General features: G+C 43.8%; 1 protein-coding gene across 2 annotated transcripts in view; it reads right to left on the bottom strand.

Moving 5' to 3' along the window:
- The window catches only part of LOC137299574 (ephrin-A2-like), a 275,731-nt gene that overhangs the window by 4,767 nt on the left and 249,165 nt on the right, over positions 1-21,799 (bottom strand). The window contains exons 3-4 of one of the 2 annotated variants that reach the window (XM_067968417.1): positions 15,405-15,470; positions 12,867-12,938 (exon numbers count right to left, since the gene is read on the bottom strand). In XM_067968417.1, coding sequence (XP_067824518.1) covers positions 12,867-12,938; positions 15,405-15,470 — 138 coding nt within the window. The remainder of the gene's footprint in view (positions 1-12,866; positions 12,939-15,404; positions 15,471-21,799) is intronic. The other variant, XM_067968416.1, reaches the window with a different exon arrangement.

The raw sequence follows: 21,799 nt of genomic DNA, 5'->3' as shown, positions 1-21,799 counted from the left end.
TACATGCAGGTCTGAGACTAGACACTTTTATAGAGACTGTTTTCTACTCATCATGGTGAGGGATATTAGTTGCTGCCAATTATGGGCCCCCCGGTGTCAGCATCAAGCACGGCCAGTCTAGGCAAAGAGGCAAAGTAAAGCTCCCTCTACTCTGCCATAACATTGAAATATTGAAAATAGGACCAAGAGTAGGCCATTCGAACCTTCGGGCCTGCTCCGCCATTCAAAATGATCATGGCTGATCGTCTAACCCAGTACCCGCTATTTCCCCATATCCCTTGATCCCTTTAGCATTAAGAAATATATCTATCTCCTTCTTGAATACATCTAATGACTTGGCCTCCACTGCCTTCTGTGGTAGAGAATTCCACAGGTTCACCACCCTCTGAGTGAAGAAATTTCTCCTCATCTCGGTTCTAAGTGGCAGACCCCGTATCCTGAGACTGTGACCCCTGGTTCTGGACTCCCCAGCCATTGGGAACATCCTCCCTGCATCTAGTCTGTCTAATCCTGTTAGAATTTTATATGTTTCAATGAGATCACCTCTCATTCTTCTAAACTCTAGTGAATATAGGCCTAGTCGACCCAATCTCTCCTCATACGTCAGTCCTGCCATCCCAGGAATCAATCTGGTAAACCTTCGTTGCACTCCCTCCATGGCAAGGACATCCTTCCTCAGATAAGGAGACCAAAACTGCACACAATACTCCAAATGTGGTCTCACCATGCCCCGTACAACTGCAGTAAGACATCCCTGCTCCTGTACTCAAATCCTCATGCAATGAAGGCCAACATACCATTGGCCTTCCTAACTGCTTGCTGCACCTGAATGCTTGCTTTCAGCGACTGGTGTACAAGGACACCCAGGTCTCGTTGCAGCTCCCCTTTTCCCAATCTATCGCCATTCAGATAATAATCTGCCTTTCTGTTTCTACAACCAAAGTGGATAACCTCACATTTATTCACGTTATACTGCATCTGCCATGTTCTTGCCCACTCACCCAACTAGTCTAAATCACATTGGAGCAATGTGCCTCAACCACAGAAGAGTTTGATCAGTGTGACAGTTTCCCATGCTAGCCGTCCTGTGGCCTCACAGAGTGAGGTAGGAACATAAGAAGGAACATAGAAACAGGAGTAATCCATTCAGCCCCTCGAGCCTGTTCTGCCATTCAATTAGATGATGGCTGATCTGTATCTTAACTCCATCTATCTGCCTTGGTTCTGTATCCCTTAATATCCTTGCCTAACAAAAATCTATCAATCTCAGTTTTGAAATTTTCAATTGACTCCCAGTATCAACAGCTTTTTTGGGGGAGAGAGTTCCAGATTTCCACTACCTTATGTGTGAAGAAGTGCTTCCTGACATCACCCCTGAACGACCTAGCTCAAATTTTAAGGTTATGCCCCTTTATTCTGGACTCTCCCACCAGAGGTAATAGTTTCTCTCTATCTACTCAAATCTATTAATCATCTGAAACACCTCAATCAAAGATCACCAATTTAAGAACATAAGAAATAGGAGCAGGAGTAGGCCATTCGGCCCCCTCGAGCCTGCTCCGCCATTCAGTAAGATCATGGCTGATTTAGTGCACATTAGTGTCAAACTGGCACTTCAGATCCAATCTCAAGACTCTTTCAGCTCTTCTACTGCAGTGGCTGCACAATACTCCTTAAAGGAGATAATTAATACCTGTTTATCATATATTCCTTATAATTTTGCTAGGGATTAACTGAACTGTATCTAGTAACCATGGATACATTTCTGATAGAATATCAGTTACTCAATAATCACTCTATTTCAATGCCCCACTAGTAGCGAGGATTCCTGCCATTGGCAAGATAATTAAATGATAATTAAGGAAACTTTCCCCGACCCAGAGTCAGTCTCAGAGGTCCTGGGTGGCTGTCTCCCAACCCTCACAATGAGATACATGCTGACCCGACCCCTCCCCCTCCTCCGCCCCTGGGAATTTTGCCCTCACTCCTCACACAATTTCGCTGAGACAAGTGTGAAAAAAAGGCCATTTTCATCTGGAAATAGACTATCCGTGGTGCCACCAATGCCAAGGTAGCAGACTCACTCCACGGCCATCCCCTTTGGCTAACTTCACCAGGCCATGTCCTCTTGAGATCTTAGAACACCAGGTTAGGCATCTTTCAGGGTCAAGGGCCACAATCCCAATGTCTTTCTTAAGGCTCACTCTCAGGAATGCTGCAACGCACCACACCATGGATTCACAGCACGTAGGTAGTGGACCTACCGTTCCCCATCTGGTTACTATGCCTCTGTGGGCAGTTTCCAAGTGGAGTCCAGGCATTTTCTCACAGGAAGAGATCATAACATTCCAGGACCATTAATACTACCATTGTTCAGTTTTAATCCCTTTCACTTACTGAATGGAAGTTGGGATACCATTAATGCCATTCCTTTCTTTTCTTGTTTAGTCACTAGGGTTAATTTTGTGATCCCGTGCTTCCAGCCGGGACCTGCACTTACAAGGGAGTTCGAGTTGGGGATGGGGCCAGACTGTTGGAGTACTGAGTCTCTGACCTGTGCTCCCTGCACTGCAGCCCCTCACTGGGAGCGCAGGATTGAGAATTACCCCTCATGCCTCATAGCCAGGCTGGCTGTGAATGGAGACCCAAAGACACGTGCAGTAAGAAGTCTATCATTGGTTAAGGTGAAGCGGGCTGCAAATGGGTGGGAGCCATATTAACCCCACTGCTTGTCCCTTGATTTTATTACCTTTCACGTGAAAAACAAAATTCAGACACTGGACAAATCCAGAGGTCTCAGGTTCCATCTCCGTGCTGAGTTAGCTCCTCCCAGCTAGGCCTATAATAGGGAGATGCTAAAATTGGCCTAGGTTTTGGTCAGCCATGTCTCACACACACACACACACACACACACACACACAGACCCATCACCATGTCTGGGAGTCTCTGCGGCTGAGAGACCCACACACAGTTGGAGTCTATTTGCCTAATGTTGGGGGGAGGGGGGATGCACCCCCTACTTAAGACCAGAGTCAAGTTTTGAGGACCCATACAAGTCTGTTAACCGACTAAAACTGCGCAGTTTATCAGCACAGACGCTGCTTGTCCATCTAACCCATTGGGATGTCAGTTTGCCAGCTTATCAGGAATTGAATCAGATGAATCCAGTAGGGAGTGAGCAAAGTCAGCCAGGATTCCAGCTCGTCAACACTATCCAGTGACCCCTGCTGCAAAGTGGGACACTGAGCTAGGAAAGGATTGTGCTCAATTGTGATTCCCCCCACAGTTGAGAAGCCAACACTCACTGTCTATGCTCACAGATGAAGAATGGCCACTCGGACGAGCTACCAGTAGGCAGGTGCCATACCTTAGAAAGGCTGTGAATGCCACGGAGAGGGTGCAAAAGAGATTCGCCAAAATGATCCATGGAATGGGAGGCTTTGAGTATGAAGAGAGATTAGAGAAATTGGGGTTCTTTTCATAAGAACAAAGAGGGTTAAGAAGAGATCTGATGGAAAACGTCAGTGGGCGTTGTCTATAGGCCCCCAAACAGTATTGGAGATGTAGGGGAGAGCATTGAACAGGAAATTAGAGGGTGCATGCAAGAAGGGTACGAATATAATCATGGGTGACTTTAATCTACATATAGATTGGTCAAACCAAATTAGCAATCATACTGTGGGGGAGGAATTCCTGGAGTGTGTACGTGATGGTTTTCTAGACCAATACGTTGAGGAACCAACTAGAGAACAGGTGATCCTAGACTGGGTATTGAGCAATGAGAAAGGATTAATTAATAATCTTGTTGTGTGGGGTCCCTTAGGGAAGAGCGACCATAACATGATAGAATTCCTCATTAAGCTGGAGAGTGAAGTAGTTGAATCCGAAACTAGGGTCCTGAATCCAAATAAAGGAAATTACAAAAGTATGAGGTGCGAGTTGGCTATGATAGATTGGGGAACTTTACTAAAAGGGATGACGGTGGATAGGCAATGGCTAATATTTAAAGAACGTGTGCAGGAATTACAACAATTATTCATTCCTGTTGGGCGCAAAAATAAAACAGGAAAGGTGGCTCAACCGTGGCTTACAAAGGAAATTAAGGATAGTATTAAATCCAAAGAGGAGACAGACAAAATTGCCAGAAAAAGCTGCAAGCCTGAGGATTGGGAACAGCTTAGAATTCAGCAAAGGAGGACAAAGAGATTGATTAAGAGGGGAAAAATAGAGTATGAGAGTAAACTAGCAGGGAACATAAAAACTGACTGTAAAAGCTTCTATAAATATGTCAAGAGAAAAAGATTAGTGAAGACAAATGTAGGTCCCTTACAGTCAGAAATGGGAGAAATTATAATGGGGAACAAAGAAATGGCAGAACAATTAAACACATACTTTGGTTCTGTCTTCGCAAAGGAGGGCACAAATAACCTCCCGGAAATGTTAGGGAACCAAGGGTCTAGTGAGAGGGAGGAACTGAAGGAAACCAGTTTTAGTAAAAAAAATAGTGCTAGGGAAATTAATGGGGCTAAAGGCTGACAAATCCCCAGGGCCTGATAATCTACATCCCAGAGTACTAAAGGAAGTGGCCCTGGAAATAGTGGATGCCTTGGTGATCATCTTCCAAAATTCTATAGGCTCTGGAACAGTTCCTACAGATTGGAGGGTGGCAAATGTAATCCCACTATTTAAAAAGAGGGAGAGAAAAAACAGGGAATTACAGAGCAGTTAGCCTAACAAATGTAGTGGGGAAAATGCTAGAGTCTATTATAAAAGATGTGATAACAGAACACTTGGAAGGCATTAATGGGATTAGACAAAGTCACCATGGGTTTATGAAAGGGAAATCATGCTTAACAAATCTACTGGAGTTTTTTGAGGATGTAACTAGTAGAGTAGATAGGGGAGAACCAGTGGATGTGGTGTATTTGGATTTTGAGAAGGCTTTTGATAACCCACACAAGAGGTTAGTGTGCAAAATTAAAGCACATGGGATTGGGGGGAATATATGGATTGAGAATTGGTTGACAGACAGGAAACGGAGAGTAGGAATAAACGGGTCTTTTTCCGGGTGGCAGGCAGTGACTAGTGGGATACCACAGGGATCAGTGCTTGGGCCCCAGCTATTCACAATATATATCAATGATTTGGATGAGGGAACTAAATGTAACATTTCCATGTTTGCAGATGACACAAAGCTGGGTTGAATGTGAGCTCTGAGGAGGATGCAAAGAGGTTCCAATGTGATTTAGACAAATTGGGTGAGTGGGCAAGAACATGGCAGATGCAGTATAACATGGATAAATGTGAGGTTATCCACTTTGGTTGTAAAAACAGAAAGGCAGATTTTTATCTGAATGGTGATAGATTGGGAAAAGGGGAGGTGCAATGAGACCTGGGTGTCCTTGTACACCAGTCGCTGAAAGCGAGCATTCAGGTGCAGCAAGCAGTTAGGAAGGCCAATGGTATGTTGGCCTTCATTGCAAGAGGATTTGAGTACAGGAGCAGGGATGTCTTACTGCAGTTGTATGGGGCCTTGGTGAGACCACATCTGGAGTATTGTGTGCAGTTTTGGTCTCCTTATCTGAGGAAGAATATCCTTGCCATGGAGGGTGTGCAACGAAGGTTTACCAGATTGATTCCTGGGATGGCAGGACTGACGTATGAGGAGAGATTGGGTCGACTAGGCCTATATTCACTAGAGTTTAGAAGAATGAGAGGTGATCTCATTGAAACATATAAAATTCTAACAGGACTAGACGGACTAGATGCAGGGAGGACGTTCCCAATGGCTGGGGAGTCCAGAACCAGGGGTCACAGTCTCAGGATGCGGGGTCTGCCATTTAGAACCGAGATGAGGATACATTTTTTCACTCAGAGTGTGGTGAACCTGTGGAATTCTCTACCACAGAAGGCAGTGGAGGCCAAGTCATTAAATATATTCAAGAAGGAGATAGATATATTTCTTGATGCTAAAGGGATCAACGGAAATGGGGAAAAAGCAGGAACAGGATACTGAGTTAGACGATCAGCCATGATCATTTTGAATGGCCTACTCTTGCTCCTATTTTCTATGTTTCTGTGGAGGGGTTCCAAATTATGAGAAATTTTGATAAAGTAAATCAGGAAACACTATTTCCACTGGTCGTTGAGTCCATTACTTGGGGGCATCAATTTAAGGTCATCACCAAAAGAACAAAGGGAGAGGCACAGAGAAATGTTTTTATACTGAAGGTTGTTAGCACATGGAATGTTCTACCAGAAACAGTGGAGGAAGCAGAATCCAGAATATAAAGGAAAGTGGAGAAATATTTGAAAAAGAACAATTTAAAACGCCAGGAGAATGGGATAAGGGGAGAATTCTTTCAGAGAACCAGCAAAGGGCAATAGGCAGAATGGGGACAGGAGAGAGGAATGGGACTAAGGGGATAGTTCTTTCAGAGAGCTGGCACAAGCATGATGGGCCGAATGGCCTCTACCTTGTCACAAAATTCGATGACTCTTAACCTCAACTTCTTTAACCGATAAGCTGCCTTGTACTATGAGTTATATATCAACTAAAAAAGACTTCTTTTCCCCAGTGACTCCGATGTGAAATGGAAACAGTGGGATTTGAAGTGCAGACGCTGACAGCGGCTAATAGAATCATTTTGTGTTCTTGATTCCATCGAGTCTCTGAAGTCTCTCCGATAAAAGCAAACGTGAGGAGGTGGCATCGGAGGAGCTGATTCCCAGCGAAGCCCCGACAGGGGACGTCAGCTTGTGGAATGATGGTGTCACCGATCGCAGCAGGAATGAGCACTGGGGCTAACAGGTCAGCGTTTGTTATGTATTGGGGGAACCTTAAAGAAACGTCTAAGATTCGAGGTCTGACTGGCCAGCAATCTCTCATTCACCAAGATTGGGTGGAGCGAGCCTTTGGCTCAGCGGTAGCATTCCCGCCTCCAAGGCAAAAGGTGCAGGGTTTGAATCTCACTCCAGCCACTGAGTGGAGGCCAGAGGTTTCTGGGGTTGACATCCAGCAGGATACTCACCCCCTGCCCCTTGTATGGGTTGTGGGAGTCTTTCATATGCAACTGAGGGGCCAAAGGCCTGTTGGAGGGCCCCACCCCTCTGTAATATTGGTTTATTGGCAGCTGCAGTCAGGAAAACCAGGTCTACATGCAATGTAACAGGCGGCCCTTAAAGAGGCCACCAAGCAGGTGCACTCCTCCTGGCTCCACATTAAAACCATGGGTCGCTGCCGGCCACTGCTCGCTCCTCCCCACTCTGTTTGCGATCTCGATGCCCTCTCCCCAATCAATGCCATCCTCCTTCCCAATCATCCACCTCCCTTCCAATAGTGCTCCTTCTGGATCACCTCCATCTCCCGATCCCTTTTAAGGACTTACCCGAGGGCCGCTGCCAGTGACGCAGGGGCCCGATCCTCGAGGCCTCTTCTCGGGCGAGCTGCCTGGCGACGCCCGTTAGATGCGGGCAGCTGGTCGCTTCAATGATAATGAGGCCCGAGGCCTAATATTAGGTGCACCTTGGGCCTATGCATTCGGGCACGGGGAACGGTCCCTGCGCCCTGTTTTTGGGCGCTAACGAATCTTCCCCCCTAGGAATTCTGGCTCCGGTGGCAAGTATCACAGGGTGGCAGCGCATGGCTCATTCCCTGCTGCTCCGCATAAGGCAAGTCCCCAACCTCAGGTGGGCGGCAGATCTTCAGAACGGGCCCCACCCCATTTGGAGGAAAAGAATATTGCAAGGGAATAATACCCTTGCTGTGACACTGGTCTCGCATTAGCAGCGGCAAATTCCGTACTGAGGTATTGCGAAGAGATGTCGGCCTAGATAGTCCGTTCAGTCGTAACGCTGGCGTAAGTGCGACTCCTGTCTCTGGCTGAGGCCTGCTACAATAGAGAGTGGCTGGTGACTGAAGACGGGGAGATTTTCTTTTTAGTGTTTTCAGATCGTGGGGCTGGGGAGTTGAATCGATCGTCCGCAATTGATTGAACTCCGGTCAGGGAATTTAAAACTTAAAACTGCCGCCTCCTTCCACTGCTCAAAGCAACACCAGGTGTAAGCTGGAGATACAAAGTGCAGTCAGGAAAACCAGGTCTACATGCAATGTGACAGGCGGCCCTTTCGTTCAGCGGTGCAAACGGTGGGAATAAGGCCGTGTGATGCCTTCCAGTTTCTTGCGTCTAATTGTAACGCACTCGGCCATACTAGGGCAGGCGTGTTGTACGTTGGAAGTAGCAGGAGTGAATGGAGAGCAGGCGGAACAGCTCCCAAAGAATTTCCCGGCACGCTCCGCTCACATTACGCCCAGGAACCGGCGGAAGTCGAACGGAAAATCTGAGCCGTAGTCTTAGCCATCTATTAATGGCTGTCGTGTGTAATTGAACGGTCTCCAGTGTGGAACGGGGGTGGGGGTGGTTGAGCTGATTAAAGGATCAGTCTTTTGGCTCGTGCTTTAATAAGCTCTCTGTCCCCTCTTCCAGTGAAGCACCCACTCAATCATTCACCTTCATCTCATTATCCAGTAAAAGTTAAATGTTATTAAAAATGTCACTGATTATTGATAACTCTGTGCGAGCATTTAACTAGTGAGCAAATTAGTGTCAGCTTCTACAGTTCACAGGGCATCATTAAGCAAGAATGCTAGAGTACTTTTCAATGTATAATGAGAGATTAGGCTCGATGCAGTTTAACAATTACAGTAAGGTACATGTTAAAAATGTTTATAACAATATAAAAAATTATTTTATCCCAAACTTTATGTTTAATATAAGTCTCAACTCAAAGTCAAATTTTTTTTTTGAATCCCAATTTTCTCGGTGACTCCTGTCTTCCCTACAGTCTCTTCCGTGAGGTCAGAGGTCATGCAAGCTCGGATGCAAGGGCTCGTGGGAGGCAGCATCTCCGCCAGTCTCCGACTCTTAAGTCTCTGAGTGGAGCTGACAGGTTCCGAGTGTCAAAGAAATTCTAGACCATGAACTCGTTGCAAAGTGACCATCTTCTGATTCAATTTAATTTTTGTGCCAAGCTTCTCGTAAATCCGTCTGAGAGCCAACTGAATTAAGAAAAGCCGGTCAACCAGCATCTTGCGTGGGGACCGATTGGCCGTCAGATGGTTTTCACAGTGTCACAAGAATTGGCCGCAAATCACAGAAATGTCCACGTCTTTAAAAAATGGTGGATTTTTAAAAATGATATACACGCGTGGATCTCCCGTGGCATTGCTCGTTAGCCTGGGTTTGTGATTTTTTTTTTTGGTTGCTAAAGTGGAGCTGCCCTTTAAGATGGCCTGTCCCTTTAAGGCCACCGGCTCAAGTATTCCTTGTGGGGAAGTGGGTTCGAAATAGGCAAATCCAGGTTCAATACTTGCCTGTAAACTCGTGAGGCCGATCAAACCTCATTAATAATTGCACCTGCTTTTTAATTTCTAACCTCAGGCAGAGGCCAGGCTGTCAAGGTCAGAAAAAAAAACAGCAACAAATGACTGGTTTTCTTTCTCTTTTTATATACTTTTGACACTTAAGTGTGACGACTGAATTGTGACAGACGCTGATGCACATTTGGTGGATTTTTTACTTAAAACCGCTGAAAACTAATGCAGGGAAGTGTGAACTGATGCATTTTGGGAGGAAGAATGAGGAGAGGCAACATAAACGAAATGGTTCAATTTTAAAAGGGTGCAGGAACAGAATGCTCATCCCCCTCTAGTATCCCATGGCATTGAATTAAAGCTTCCTTTCCTTCTCCCCATTTTAATAAGTTCATATGCAGCAGAACGCCAGGAATTAAAAACAGAAAATGCTGGAAATACACAGCAGGTCAGTCAGTCAGCATCTGTGAAGAGAGAAGACCAGGGGGAGGTGATGTTTCTGGTGTGTGCCCTTCATCAGAACCTAAAACCGAAAAATAAGCAGGCACCCAAAAATGTCTTTTGTCTTACACATCCTGACTGACCTGCTGTGTATTTCCAACATTTACTTGTTTCACTTCAGGATTCCAGCACTGGTCATTTCTTGCCCTTGTTACTTTGCTACCAAGCCTGGGCTTGGACACAGCAGGAGTGATCTTGACTTTATGTGATAGTGTGAAACGGGCCGTCGACTCACTATCGCCCGTTTTACACTATCACGCAAAGTCGAAACGACCCCCGACGTGTATCACTGGCCCATGTCACCGTGATCCATCAGAACTCTGCAGTCTTCTGCCTTTCTTCAGTCCATTCCTCTCAGAAGGTGCAGTTATGCTGGATTACAAGGATATTCAATTAGACACTACAGTCGTTCTCTTACCAGCTGAAGAGTATCTGAGGCATTTATTATCTTGATAAAAATTACTACAAATTTCAAACCTTTCAATGATACACAGCAGACCCTCTCTATAACGGTGCTGGCATGACAGTTACTGGGAGCTGTCATACAGAGAGGGTTAGTCCTCCAGTTAAAGATGCATTAATAACGTCTAATAAAATCTTCCACTATTAAAACATTTGACTGTTTTCCTCTTTCAATGATTGGCTTCTTGAAACAAGCCATTTTATGAAAGCGGGTAGATTTTAGCCAGTTCGCACTTCTTGGGATGGGAGGGCACATTGGCATTTCAGGTCCGTATGGAATATCACGCTGGCAGCACCGATCTCCGGCCTGAATTCCCGATATGCACTCCCATCGCACAAAGCTCCGTTAATTCATAAAATCCATCCCAAAGTGCGATGGTCGGGGACATCAGAATAAACCATCCTATTAAATTCAAACGAGCAGCTATTGCTAAATATTCTTGACTTTAATGATTTGTAAATGAAACAAATTACATTTTAAAAATGCGAGTACGTGTCGAATTCCGTAGCGTGTCAAAAATGTATTTATTTGAATTGAACATCTTTCCTAAGCATTTTCCTTGAGCTCTTTCTCCTTTCTTAAACGCTGAGGTGTCCAAATTGCAAGCAGCAGGCCCATATCCAGCCCCCGAGGCCTGACTGCCCAGCCCACGAAGCCCTGACGCCTCAGTTTCTGTCTGCACTTACATTCCTCCTGTTTCAAATTCACAGGCCCGGAGGTGCAGAAGGGCCTAAGTCTCGGCGCTGCTCACTCATTGGTGGGTAAATCCGAAGACCCGGGGGCGGGAATCGGGGCCGAGGCGGGCGGAAAACCGTCCCGACCCCGCAAGCGTGAGGCCCGGCTCGATTTTAACCCCTCTCTTATTGGTTAGCGACAGGAGCCTTGGCCGCTTCCTGGTCCCCGATTGTAGCGCCCCCTTCCCGCTGCTCGAAGCTGAGCTCGGCGAGCTCGGCACAGGCCAGGGATCGAATCCACCACTTTCTGATCTGTATCACATCATTGGGCTATTTATCCACAAAACCACCAGGGGAGCGGCGACAAAGGGTTGACAGACAGAAAACGGGAACCATGTCAAGAATTAAAGCCCGTGTAATATTATTGCTTAACACAATCGTATCAAGTTCCTTTGGTCCAGTATTTTAACAGAGCCATTGGCACATTTAAATTCAATGGCTCATGTTTCCATTAAACAGGGGGGAGAAGGACTTGCTACAAAGAACTTGCTAAGCATCAGTCTGATAATATTGCACAGTGTTAGGCTTAAACCCCAGGTTTATTATCTGCTAAAAGCAGTGGGCTTGGCTTCAATATACATTGGGAACAATCCTTGGCTTCAAACGGTGGGGCAAATTTTACAGTACCCATTGTTACCCCTGCACAGCGAATGCAGGAAATTCAGGTGAGGCTTGGGGGGAGGGGACACCCCTAGGAGTCCACCAATGTTCTGTCCATTAATGTAATGAATGGAAAAGTCAGGCTGGCTCCTCTCCACCCAATCTTCAGTCCATTCAACCAGGCTGGCTCCCCCAAGGTCCTGCGTCCCTCTCCGCCCAATTTCCCATGGGCTCGGACGACCCAATAACCCCGGGTGCAGCTGCAGGCAAATTGGTCCCATTGCCTCTTAATTCACTGCTACGCCGATGGAACAAGTGACAAGTTCACCTTTAATTCTAAACAAACTCATGCTGCAAGTCATACATTGCAGCTCAAAGCCATAGAGCCTCGTCGAGGGTTAGAGGGCCCTCACACTCCCAAAGGATTTTGACCGTGGCCTTGAAGTTACCCTCTGCGACTATTAGCGTTTGTTTTGCAATTCCTCTGCCGTTATCCTGACCTGTTTATTGTAAAAACATTAACACCTCCATAAGAGGCACAAGAGCTGCGTACACTAATATTCACGTAATTTCAAGGCCATGGTTTTATTCTCGGTTGATTTAGAATATTTAGTTGCACAACACAAATGTCATGTCAGTGGATCTGATGTTGGCTGATACATATAAAAAAAATCAGAAATAAATTCTGAAATAAAATAATTAATTCGATATTTAAAAAATGTGACATCTTTAAACTCTACAACAGCCAAGCCTCATATTAATTGCAGAATACAACAGATACACTTGGCAGCCAATCCTTATTGTATTCTACTATTAGAAATGGTTGGTTAGAGACACAGCAAAAGATTATAAGATTGTTGCAGGTACAACCAGGATTATTATTATTGTACATAATTTTATTAAGTCTTAAAGGAGGTCTAGGAATTAATGCCTTAATTTGAACCCAATCAAATAATACATATTATTAATAGTTTTGGCTCCTTCTCCTCCTCCCCCCCCCCTCCATTTTGTTTTCCCATTCCATAATTTATATCCCATAATTAACACCCCTTCTGAACTTTAAGCATGGGTGTTAGGGCAACACTTAAGGTTTGCAATAGCCCTGGGTGTAACATGCCGAGAAACGGACCAGGGGAAAGGATGGAAAAAAGGACAAAGAGATGACAGAAAGATGAGGCACTGTGATATTACTGACCTGAAGCTTCAACTGAACTGTTGTTTACATCGAAATCACCTTCATTCACCCCTACTGCTTCCATACAACTGTCTACGACAGAAATAGAAACAGTAGCTATGTGTCAGTGTGAGGGTGATTTTCAAAGCGTAGGGTTAGTGAGCAACAGAAGGGGGTCCTGTTTTAAAGTCCCCTTTGTGAAGAAAACTATAGCCTTCAAATAAAAAAGTTAAAGACGTTAAGGGGAAAAAGTATTAAACGTTGCCAGTGTAACGGTGGAATTGATTATTGACTAGTTGACCCTTTTTTTAAATAAGGTTCTAGGGATGAGCAATTTTGCTTTGGTTTAATGTTGAGGTCCTAAACCCATCAAACTCGGCCTTAAGCTATACCCTGGGGCCTATACAATAATGCTCTGCCCAGAACTGGACCTTAACCTATAACCCTCCCAGGAACTGGGCCTTAACCTATAACCCTCCCCCTTAACTGGGCCTTAAACTATACACCTCCCTGGAACTGGCCAAACTAAAACCTCTCCCTGTAACTGGACAAATGAAAACCTTCCTGGAACTGAGCCTTGAACTTACCCTTCCTGGAACTGGACCTTAAAATATAACCCTCCCAGGAACTGGGTCTTAAACTATAACCCCCCCTTGGAACTGGGCCTTAAACTATTACCCTCTTTGGAACTGGGCCTTAAACCATAGCCCCCCTTGGAACTGGGCTTTAAACTATAACCCTCCTTGGAACTGGGCCTTAAACTATAACCCCCCTTGGAACTAGGCCTTAAACCATAACCCTCCTTGGAACTGGGCCTTAAACCATAGCCCCCCTTGGAACTGGGCCTTAAACCATAACCCTCCTTGGAACTGGGCCTTAAACTATTACCCTCTTTGGAACTGGGCCTTAAACCATAGCCCCCCTTGGAACTGGGCCTTAAACTATAACCCCCCTTGGAACTGGGCCTTAAACTATTACCCTCTTTGGAACTGGGCCTTAAACCATAGCCCCCCTTGGAACTGGGCCTTAAACCATAACCCTCCTAGGAACTGGGCCTTAAACTATTACCCTCTTTGGAACTGGGTCTTAAACTATAACCCTCCTTGGAACTGGGCCTAAAACTATAACCCTCCTTGGAACTGGGTCTTAAACTATAACCCTCCTTGGAACTGGGTCTTAAACTATTACCATCCTTGGAACTGGGTCTTAAACTATAATGCTCCCTGGAACTGGGTCTTAAACTACAACCCTCCTTGGAACTGGGTCTTAAACTATAACCCTTCCTGGAACTGGGTCTTAAACTATAACGCTCCCTGGAACTGGGTCTTAAACTATAACGCTCCCTGGAACTGGGTCTTAACCTATTACCCTCCTTGGAACTGGGTTGTAAACTATAGCACTGTCCTGGAACTAAGCCTTAAAGTATTATCCTCACTGTAACTGGGCCTTAAACTATACCACTTCCCCTGGAACTGGGTCTTGAGCTATACCCCTCCTGCTAATACTACTGAAAGTTTTAAACCCCGAAGTTAACCTCAATGCAATATACAAAAACAGCTGGCCTCCATTTTTAGTTTAATACTCTCCTTTCCCCATCCCACATTAGATGAGTTCAAGTTACTACCTACCTTCAGTTCAGCGTTTATTGTCCAGTGTCTAGTCCCAACAACCATCCAATTAGATCTTCGCAATGATGGTTTCCTTGACTGAGTCTCTTCAACCAACTCTTTGGCTTTCACTCACACACAGCCCTACTGAGGCTTTCTAAAATCCTGCTCACTTCCAATGGTTTTGCCATCAATTGGTTCTCTCGGCCAAGCTCTGCCTACAATAGCCTCCTAATCTTTCCCTTGATGACATGACCGGGGTCCATTAAGACTTCCCAAATCATAGATAACTCGACCAAGCTTTCCCTTATTTTAATTCATTAATTTTAATCTTAAAAGGGCCAGAATGAAAATTTTGAAGTGAAAAATTGGTTTCTGACTTAATTCAGTCAAACTGACTCAGTTCAGGTCAGTTCAGTTTTCCGATCAGAATTATGCTCATCCCTTACGCCATTCTCCAACCCATCCTTTTGGAAACTGATATAACTCAAGTTAAAGCTGCACTACTGGTCCAATGGCAAAGTTCAAAGATTGACTTACTTCAGTTATTTTCTGAACAAATCCCAAAAGTAGCCAACTAAATCAATTAGGCCCTTCATTTTGATAAGGTATCTTGGACTATTCCACCCCACTCTATTCTCTCCTTCTACCCCACCCAAAGAACCATTTTAAAACACTGTCTTTGGCTCCAGAAGCCTTGAAAAGGGCAATGGAAATGTCCTTGTTACATTGGTTAATGCAGGTTTATAATCTAGGCATAACAGCAAAGATGAAATAAAGTAGAAGAAAATGACAGTAGAACAGTGAGGGAAGAAGAAGTTAGAACACAGCAATTATTTTAGTGTTATACTATTGTTTCAACTCATTGATTTAATAACATCAGGCATGCTGTCTTAAAGGAACAACGTCAACTACAGATTTTAGAAAACACACTCAAGCATACATGACTTACTTGTTGGTCGGACATATACTTTTAACTTTAAGCAGGGCTTCCCAACAATATTAGGGTGAGGTGATGCTGGAAAAAACACAATGAAACATTGTTAGTGCTTCTCGTAACTGTGGCAGGTTACAATCCTGACTTTAAAAGTCATGCTCTGGCAAGGTCACAAGATTGTCATTGTCTGTTTGGCTCAGTTAGTAGCACACTCATCTCTAACTCAGATGATTGTGGGTTCAAGCCCTACTCCAGGACTTAAGCATTTAATTTAGGTTGACACTTCAGTGCAGTACTGAGAAATTGTTGGAGATAAACCATGATCTATCCACCTGATCTGGTGGGCATTATAGATCCATAACGTTATTAATTATAGAGCCCATAGCACTATTCATCATAGACCCCATAGTATCATAGAGCCCTTGGTACTGTTCATTATAGAGCCCATATTACTATTCATTATAGAGCCCATAGTACCATTCATCACAGAGCCCATAGTACCATTCATCATCGAGCCCATAGCACTATTCATTATAGAGCCCATAATATCATTCATTATAGAGCCCATAGTACTATTCATTATAGAGCCCATAGTACTATTCATCATAGAGCCCATAGTACTATTCATTATAGAGCCCATAGTACTATTCATCATAGAGCCCATAGTACCATTCATTATAGAGCCCATAGCACTATTCATTATAGAGCCCATAGTACCATTCATTATAGAGCCCATAGCACTATTCATCATAGAGCCCATAGTACTATTCATTATAGAGCCCATAGTACCATTCATTATAGAGCCCATATTACTATTCATTATAAATCCCATAGCACTATTCATTATGGATCTCATAGTTCTATTCATTATAGATCCCATAGTACTATCCTATATAAATCCCATAGCACTATTCATTATGGATCCCATATAGACCCCATTGTACTATTCGTTATAGAGCCCATAGTACTATTCATTATAGACCCCATTGTACTATTCATTATAGACCCCATAGTACTATTCATTATAAATCCCATAGTACTATTCATTATAGACCCCATTGTACTATTCATTATAGACCCCATAGTACTATTCATTATAAATCCCATAGTACTATTCATTATAGACCCCATTGTACTATTCATTATAGACCCCATAGTACTATTCATTATAGACCCCATTGTACTATTCATTATAGACCCCATAGTACTATTCATTATAGACCCCATAGTACTATTCATTATAAATCCCATAGTACTATTCATTATAGACCCCATTGTACTATTCGTTATAGACCCATAGTACTATTCATTATAGATCCCATAGTACTATTGGATGAAGAGCAAAGAGTTCTCCTGGTATCCTGGCCAATATTCATCCAAAAACCAAAAATAGATTAATTGGTCATTCATCACATTGCTGTTTGTGGAAGTGTGCTGTTAACAAAATGGCTGCTTATAAAACAATAGTCACTGTACTTCAAAGGTAATCTATTGTTTGTGAAGTGGCTTGAGGTGTTTCTGAGAGTCATGATAAGGCGCTACATGCGTTTAAGTCATTTGAGAAGAAAGATCAGTTCATTAAGGTTCATGCCTTTCCCATCATGGCATCTACTTTTATTTTGATGATCTCAAATGCATTTAAGGGGAAGCTAGATAAATACACGAGGGAGAAAGGAATAGAAGAATATGCTGATAGGATTAGATGAAGTAGAGTGGGAGGAGGCTCATGTAGAGCATAAACCAGTTGGACCGAATGGCCTGTTTCTGTGCCACAAATTCTGTGTAATTCTATGTAAATATTTTTGCCTCTATCACCTCACGATAGATTCTAAACATTTCTGTCTTTGAGTAAGGAAGTTTTTCCTGATATCTAGTCTAAATTTACTTTACACTAATTTCCATTTATGTCCTCAGGTCTTATTTTCTTGTCTTACTTTGAAGTAGTAATCTGGGTTTACCTTACCTATACCATTTAATATTTTATATACTTTGATGAGACATTCAACGGAACATCTCTTTTCAAAATAATTGCGTTAATAAGAGAACCACTGAAATATGTGCTACTAAAGACTGGAGACATAAGTGTAATTGGTTATATTTATTAAATATTTAATGTTCTAAATTACCCGTTTTATAATTCCTCTCTGTAAATCTGGAATAGCTTCTAATAAAGGAAAATTCTTCCAGTTATCCCTCAATTTTCTCCCCTCTTGAAGGCCGTGCTACAGTTCCAGGATGCAGGCAGCCCCACACCCTCAGAACCTTGTCCGAGTGCCCACTCTTCATGAGGGTGCATCGCTGGTGAGTGCAGTCTGATCCTTACTTGACGTCCAGAAACAAACACTTTCCGGTTAGTGATGAGGAATGGGAACCCTGGCTGACTTCTTGCCCTCGTGAGCTTAAGGGATTTGAAGCTGATTTTTTTTGTGCCTCTACCATTCCTCTTGGCTGGGATCAACTAATTCAGCACTGGGTTACTGAATAGCAATTAGCAGCAGGAGCCTTGGCCACTTCTGCCCCAGCCCTTATCATTCAATGCCACACTGAGCAGCACATTCACCAACCACACCATCAGGAGAGCTTTCCCCTGAAAATTCTCGCAACGTTAGCCTTGTTGCCATTTTAATTCCACTCATGGTTCACAAGATGTAAAAGGCAAGTGTTAAGTTCTTGCCTGACTTCCACTGGTATTGGAAAGATTGCTCACTGGCACCAAGTTTTTGCCGGCGTGTCCCTTGCCAATCCCGCCCTGGCAGTTCAAATAACAAGCACCACCAATGCCCTCGGCCAAGGTGTCAATGGACAGCGCCATCCTTCCTTCTAGACAATGTGTGGACAGTAGTGGTGGTTTAAGGGAAGGAGCAGAAGCAAAACTGGTTGTAATTTTAGACACAGATTTTAAGCGATAACAGCAGCCCGTATAAAAAAGGTCATGTAACAATGACCTTGGAACCATTGAGATGAAACTTGACATGCTGCATTCACAGTACCACAGTGTCATCGGCTATGGCTGAAAAGGGGTTAAAGCATTTCGAAATTCTAAAGGGAGTTTGCCCAGATGTCAATCTCTGGCTAAACCGTGTGCACTGGACCTCAACAGGGGAAAAAAAAAAGGAAAACGAACAAAGCATGGCCAGGGTGCGCTCACCCAGTGAGACGAGATGAATTTAGTTTTTGTCCTTCTCGCTCCTTTGTAGTCAGCTGGGATGTCTGTAAAAGCAGGTCTGATAGACACACTCTTTGTCCAGAGATAAGAGTGACGCTCTGTCTGGCTCTTGGATACGGCTGTACAATGTAGCTGGATGGAAATTCAGGTTCATCTTACTGAACGAGGTCGAATATCTTAAAGGTACATGGCCCTCAGAGGATGTTAAATATGAGCAACACAATGGCCAGTCTGCACCCGGACTTGTTTCGCTGTCACACGCAGGAGTTCCTTCTGCTCTCAGCGCAATATATCCGTGAAAAGCATTTTGTTCTCTCCTTTGACCGGAATGGACAACCAGAGGGTCAAAGTTCATTACCCTTTCAAAGAGATGGTGTTGATCTAAACTCAGGCAGTTCAAATTCATTTGACTCCTGATTACATGGGGGCACCCAGCAGTTTTATGTACAGGAGCGAATTGGATTAGGTCGGTCAATGTCCATTCCCGTGACGTGAAATTACGTTCTTTAAAATAAAACGGGTTAATGCCTCCATTAAAATAGTAGGAAAAGGAATTACGTAAGAATTAGTTGAGCGTTTGTCTGCTAATATTTGAAGAGTCTAATTTCAAGGCAATTATGCTTTCATGACGCAGTAATAGTTACCCAGACATTCAGTCCTAGCACACAGAGTTCAAACGGCTGAGTGGTGACGGTGTTACTATGGAATTCAGATTGTATCTCAATTAAACAAACTACAATCTGAACCATAATCATTCTGGGATGATTCGGCGTGCCATTTTAATTTGCTTTCTATGTTCTTTAAATAATTTCACCCCTCTCTCCCTATGTTCTCCTGCGCACATGCAAATTCTTTTCAGGATACAGTTCCACAGGCGCTGTGTGCCCTTTCATACCTCGCCGAAATGGTGATTCTTCACGTGCGAGGCTAGACGCCGACAGTCAGCAATCTGTTCAACCATGGGAGGGCATCACTGCTGAGCCCATCCTGATGTCGAGCCACTCACATTTTTGAGCGCAGGTCACCGGATAACCGTCAGGAGCAGGAACCAAGGCTTCTCTCTAATCTAGGGGCACTAAGGCCAGTTGTGGTGCCCCTTTGACCAATCAGTACTGAACTCATTACAGAACACAGACCAGATCTAGAGGTCTACCAGGGGTCATAAATATAAGATAGTCACTAATAAATCCAATGGGGAATTCAAGAGAAACTTCTTTACTCAGAGGGTGGTGAGAATGTGGAACTCGTTACCACATGGAGTAATTGAGGCGACTAGCACAGATGCATTTAAGGGAAAGCTAGATAAATACATGAGGGAGAAAGGAATAGAAGGATATGGGGATCGGGTGAGATGAAGTTAGGTGGGAGAAGGCTCATATGGAGCATAAACGCCGGCATGGATCTTTTGGGCCTAATGGCCTGTTTCTGTGCTGTAAATTCTATGTAATTCATGGTCTGTATGGTACTGACCCACACTGGTATCATGTTCAGTTTTACTCATGCTATCTTTTATTTTGATTGATCCCGCAAACAGCGGATCAAATCTGTATTTAAAATATTGGTGCAAGCCAGCTATTATAACAGCAGTTAACAAAAAATCATATAAAATCCACTGTTATTTCATTACATAGCACAGGAACATGTGTCAATAAAACATTTAAATAGCGTTATTACTGGTAATGAATATTTCATACCAGATTGCTGCATATTTTTGTATATTAAGTTCCAGATGAGCAAACTGTTTGCCTCTTTAATGTCTGGTAATTAACAGCTCCATTGATGTGGGCCTTTTTTTTTTGTTCAGAGATTTTATTTTTTCTTTAAAAGTATACAACTTTGCTGCAAATTTCATCTTTGATCTTTTTCTTTAATTTTTATGCTCATCGAGATGAGGGATGTTAGTGCTAATGAATGGAGGTCTTCCCATTTCAGGCAATCCAATGTCAGCGTCAGGCAAACTCCTCCAGGTAAAGTCTGGCACAGCCAGATACAGAGTGAAGCTCCCTCTACTCTCTGCCCCTAACAACATGCCTCAGCCCCAGCCTCCCTACTGCACCTGTGAGATATGATTTCCTTTTCCCACACCCACGATCCTGAGGTCTCTCTGAGTGAGATGGCCAATTAGTGCTGAATTATGGACAGTTTTGTGCTGTAGGTCGTTAGGAATTGGATTTCGATGACCCAAATCCATTTCACACAGGACCATAACAGCCAGCAGACAGAGGATTTCATCCCCTCGGTCTGGGCTAGATTTGAACCAGATCCTAGATCAATGCGCAACCCAGGCTCCCTCTCAGCAAAAGCTCATTTAATTTCCTCACACTAAGATAATTTCCTTTTTATTTTCATTCTTCCCGCTCCGATTTTCATTCTTCCTCTCCTGAAGGTGCTGGCAGAGGCTGGGTTACCGTTCCACAGGTGTTTTGCTATATTCAGGTACCTCACACAAGTGGCCATTCACAAATGGCTGCATATAGTGACACCACAAGTCCCTGCCAGAATGGAGATGATTGGGTAATTCCCCCGTCAATCGCGATTGGAGACCACACTGCTGTAAGTGACTGGGATTGATTTTACGTATGTAATTTGTATTAAATAACTATCCTCCGCTCACTGCATTTTGCTGGTGAAATAATCCTGCTTTTATTGGGAGACTTTGCTGTAGTTTTGATCATGAGTTCTGTTTGTAAGTCCTGCCCCGCCTCCAACTTATTGGCCGATACAGTGATGTCAATACTCACTCCGTTCACAAATAGGTGCAAAGCGCACCAATCTGTGTCATGTAGCTTTGTCTACTGGCAAGCATCATATGCAGCAATGACTTTGAATGTGTCATCACTGCAAAGGTCATAGGTAAAGGTTAACTGTGTTACAGTCCCCTGTCTATACTGTATCCTCTATTTTGAATGTGCTATCTTTGCTCAGTTGTTAGCACTCCCATATCTGAGTCAGAAAGTTCTGGGTTTGAGCCCCATACCAGGGCTTTTCTGCATTATCTAGGCACTCATTCCAAAGCAGTACTGATGGAATGCTGTATTGTCAGAGGTACTGTTTCCTTTGGATGGGATGTTAATCCAAGGTCCTATCACCCTGCTGCACGGAATATTAAAGATCCCATGACACGATTCAAGAAGACCAGGGTATCTGGGTGTCTTGGCCAACATTCCTCCCTCAACTAATACCAGAATCAATTAACTCTAGACCTTGTCACAGCCTTGACCAGACATGAATGCAACAGCTAAAA

This window comes from Heptranchias perlo, chromosome 29 (assembly GCF_035084215.1).
Source record: "Heptranchias perlo isolate sHepPer1 chromosome 29, sHepPer1.hap1, whole genome shotgun sequence".
Classification (NCBI taxonomy): domain Eukaryota; kingdom Metazoa; phylum Chordata; class Chondrichthyes; order Hexanchiformes; family Hexanchidae; genus Heptranchias; species Heptranchias perlo.
This window is presented reverse-complemented; position numbering and strand designations above follow the sequence as displayed.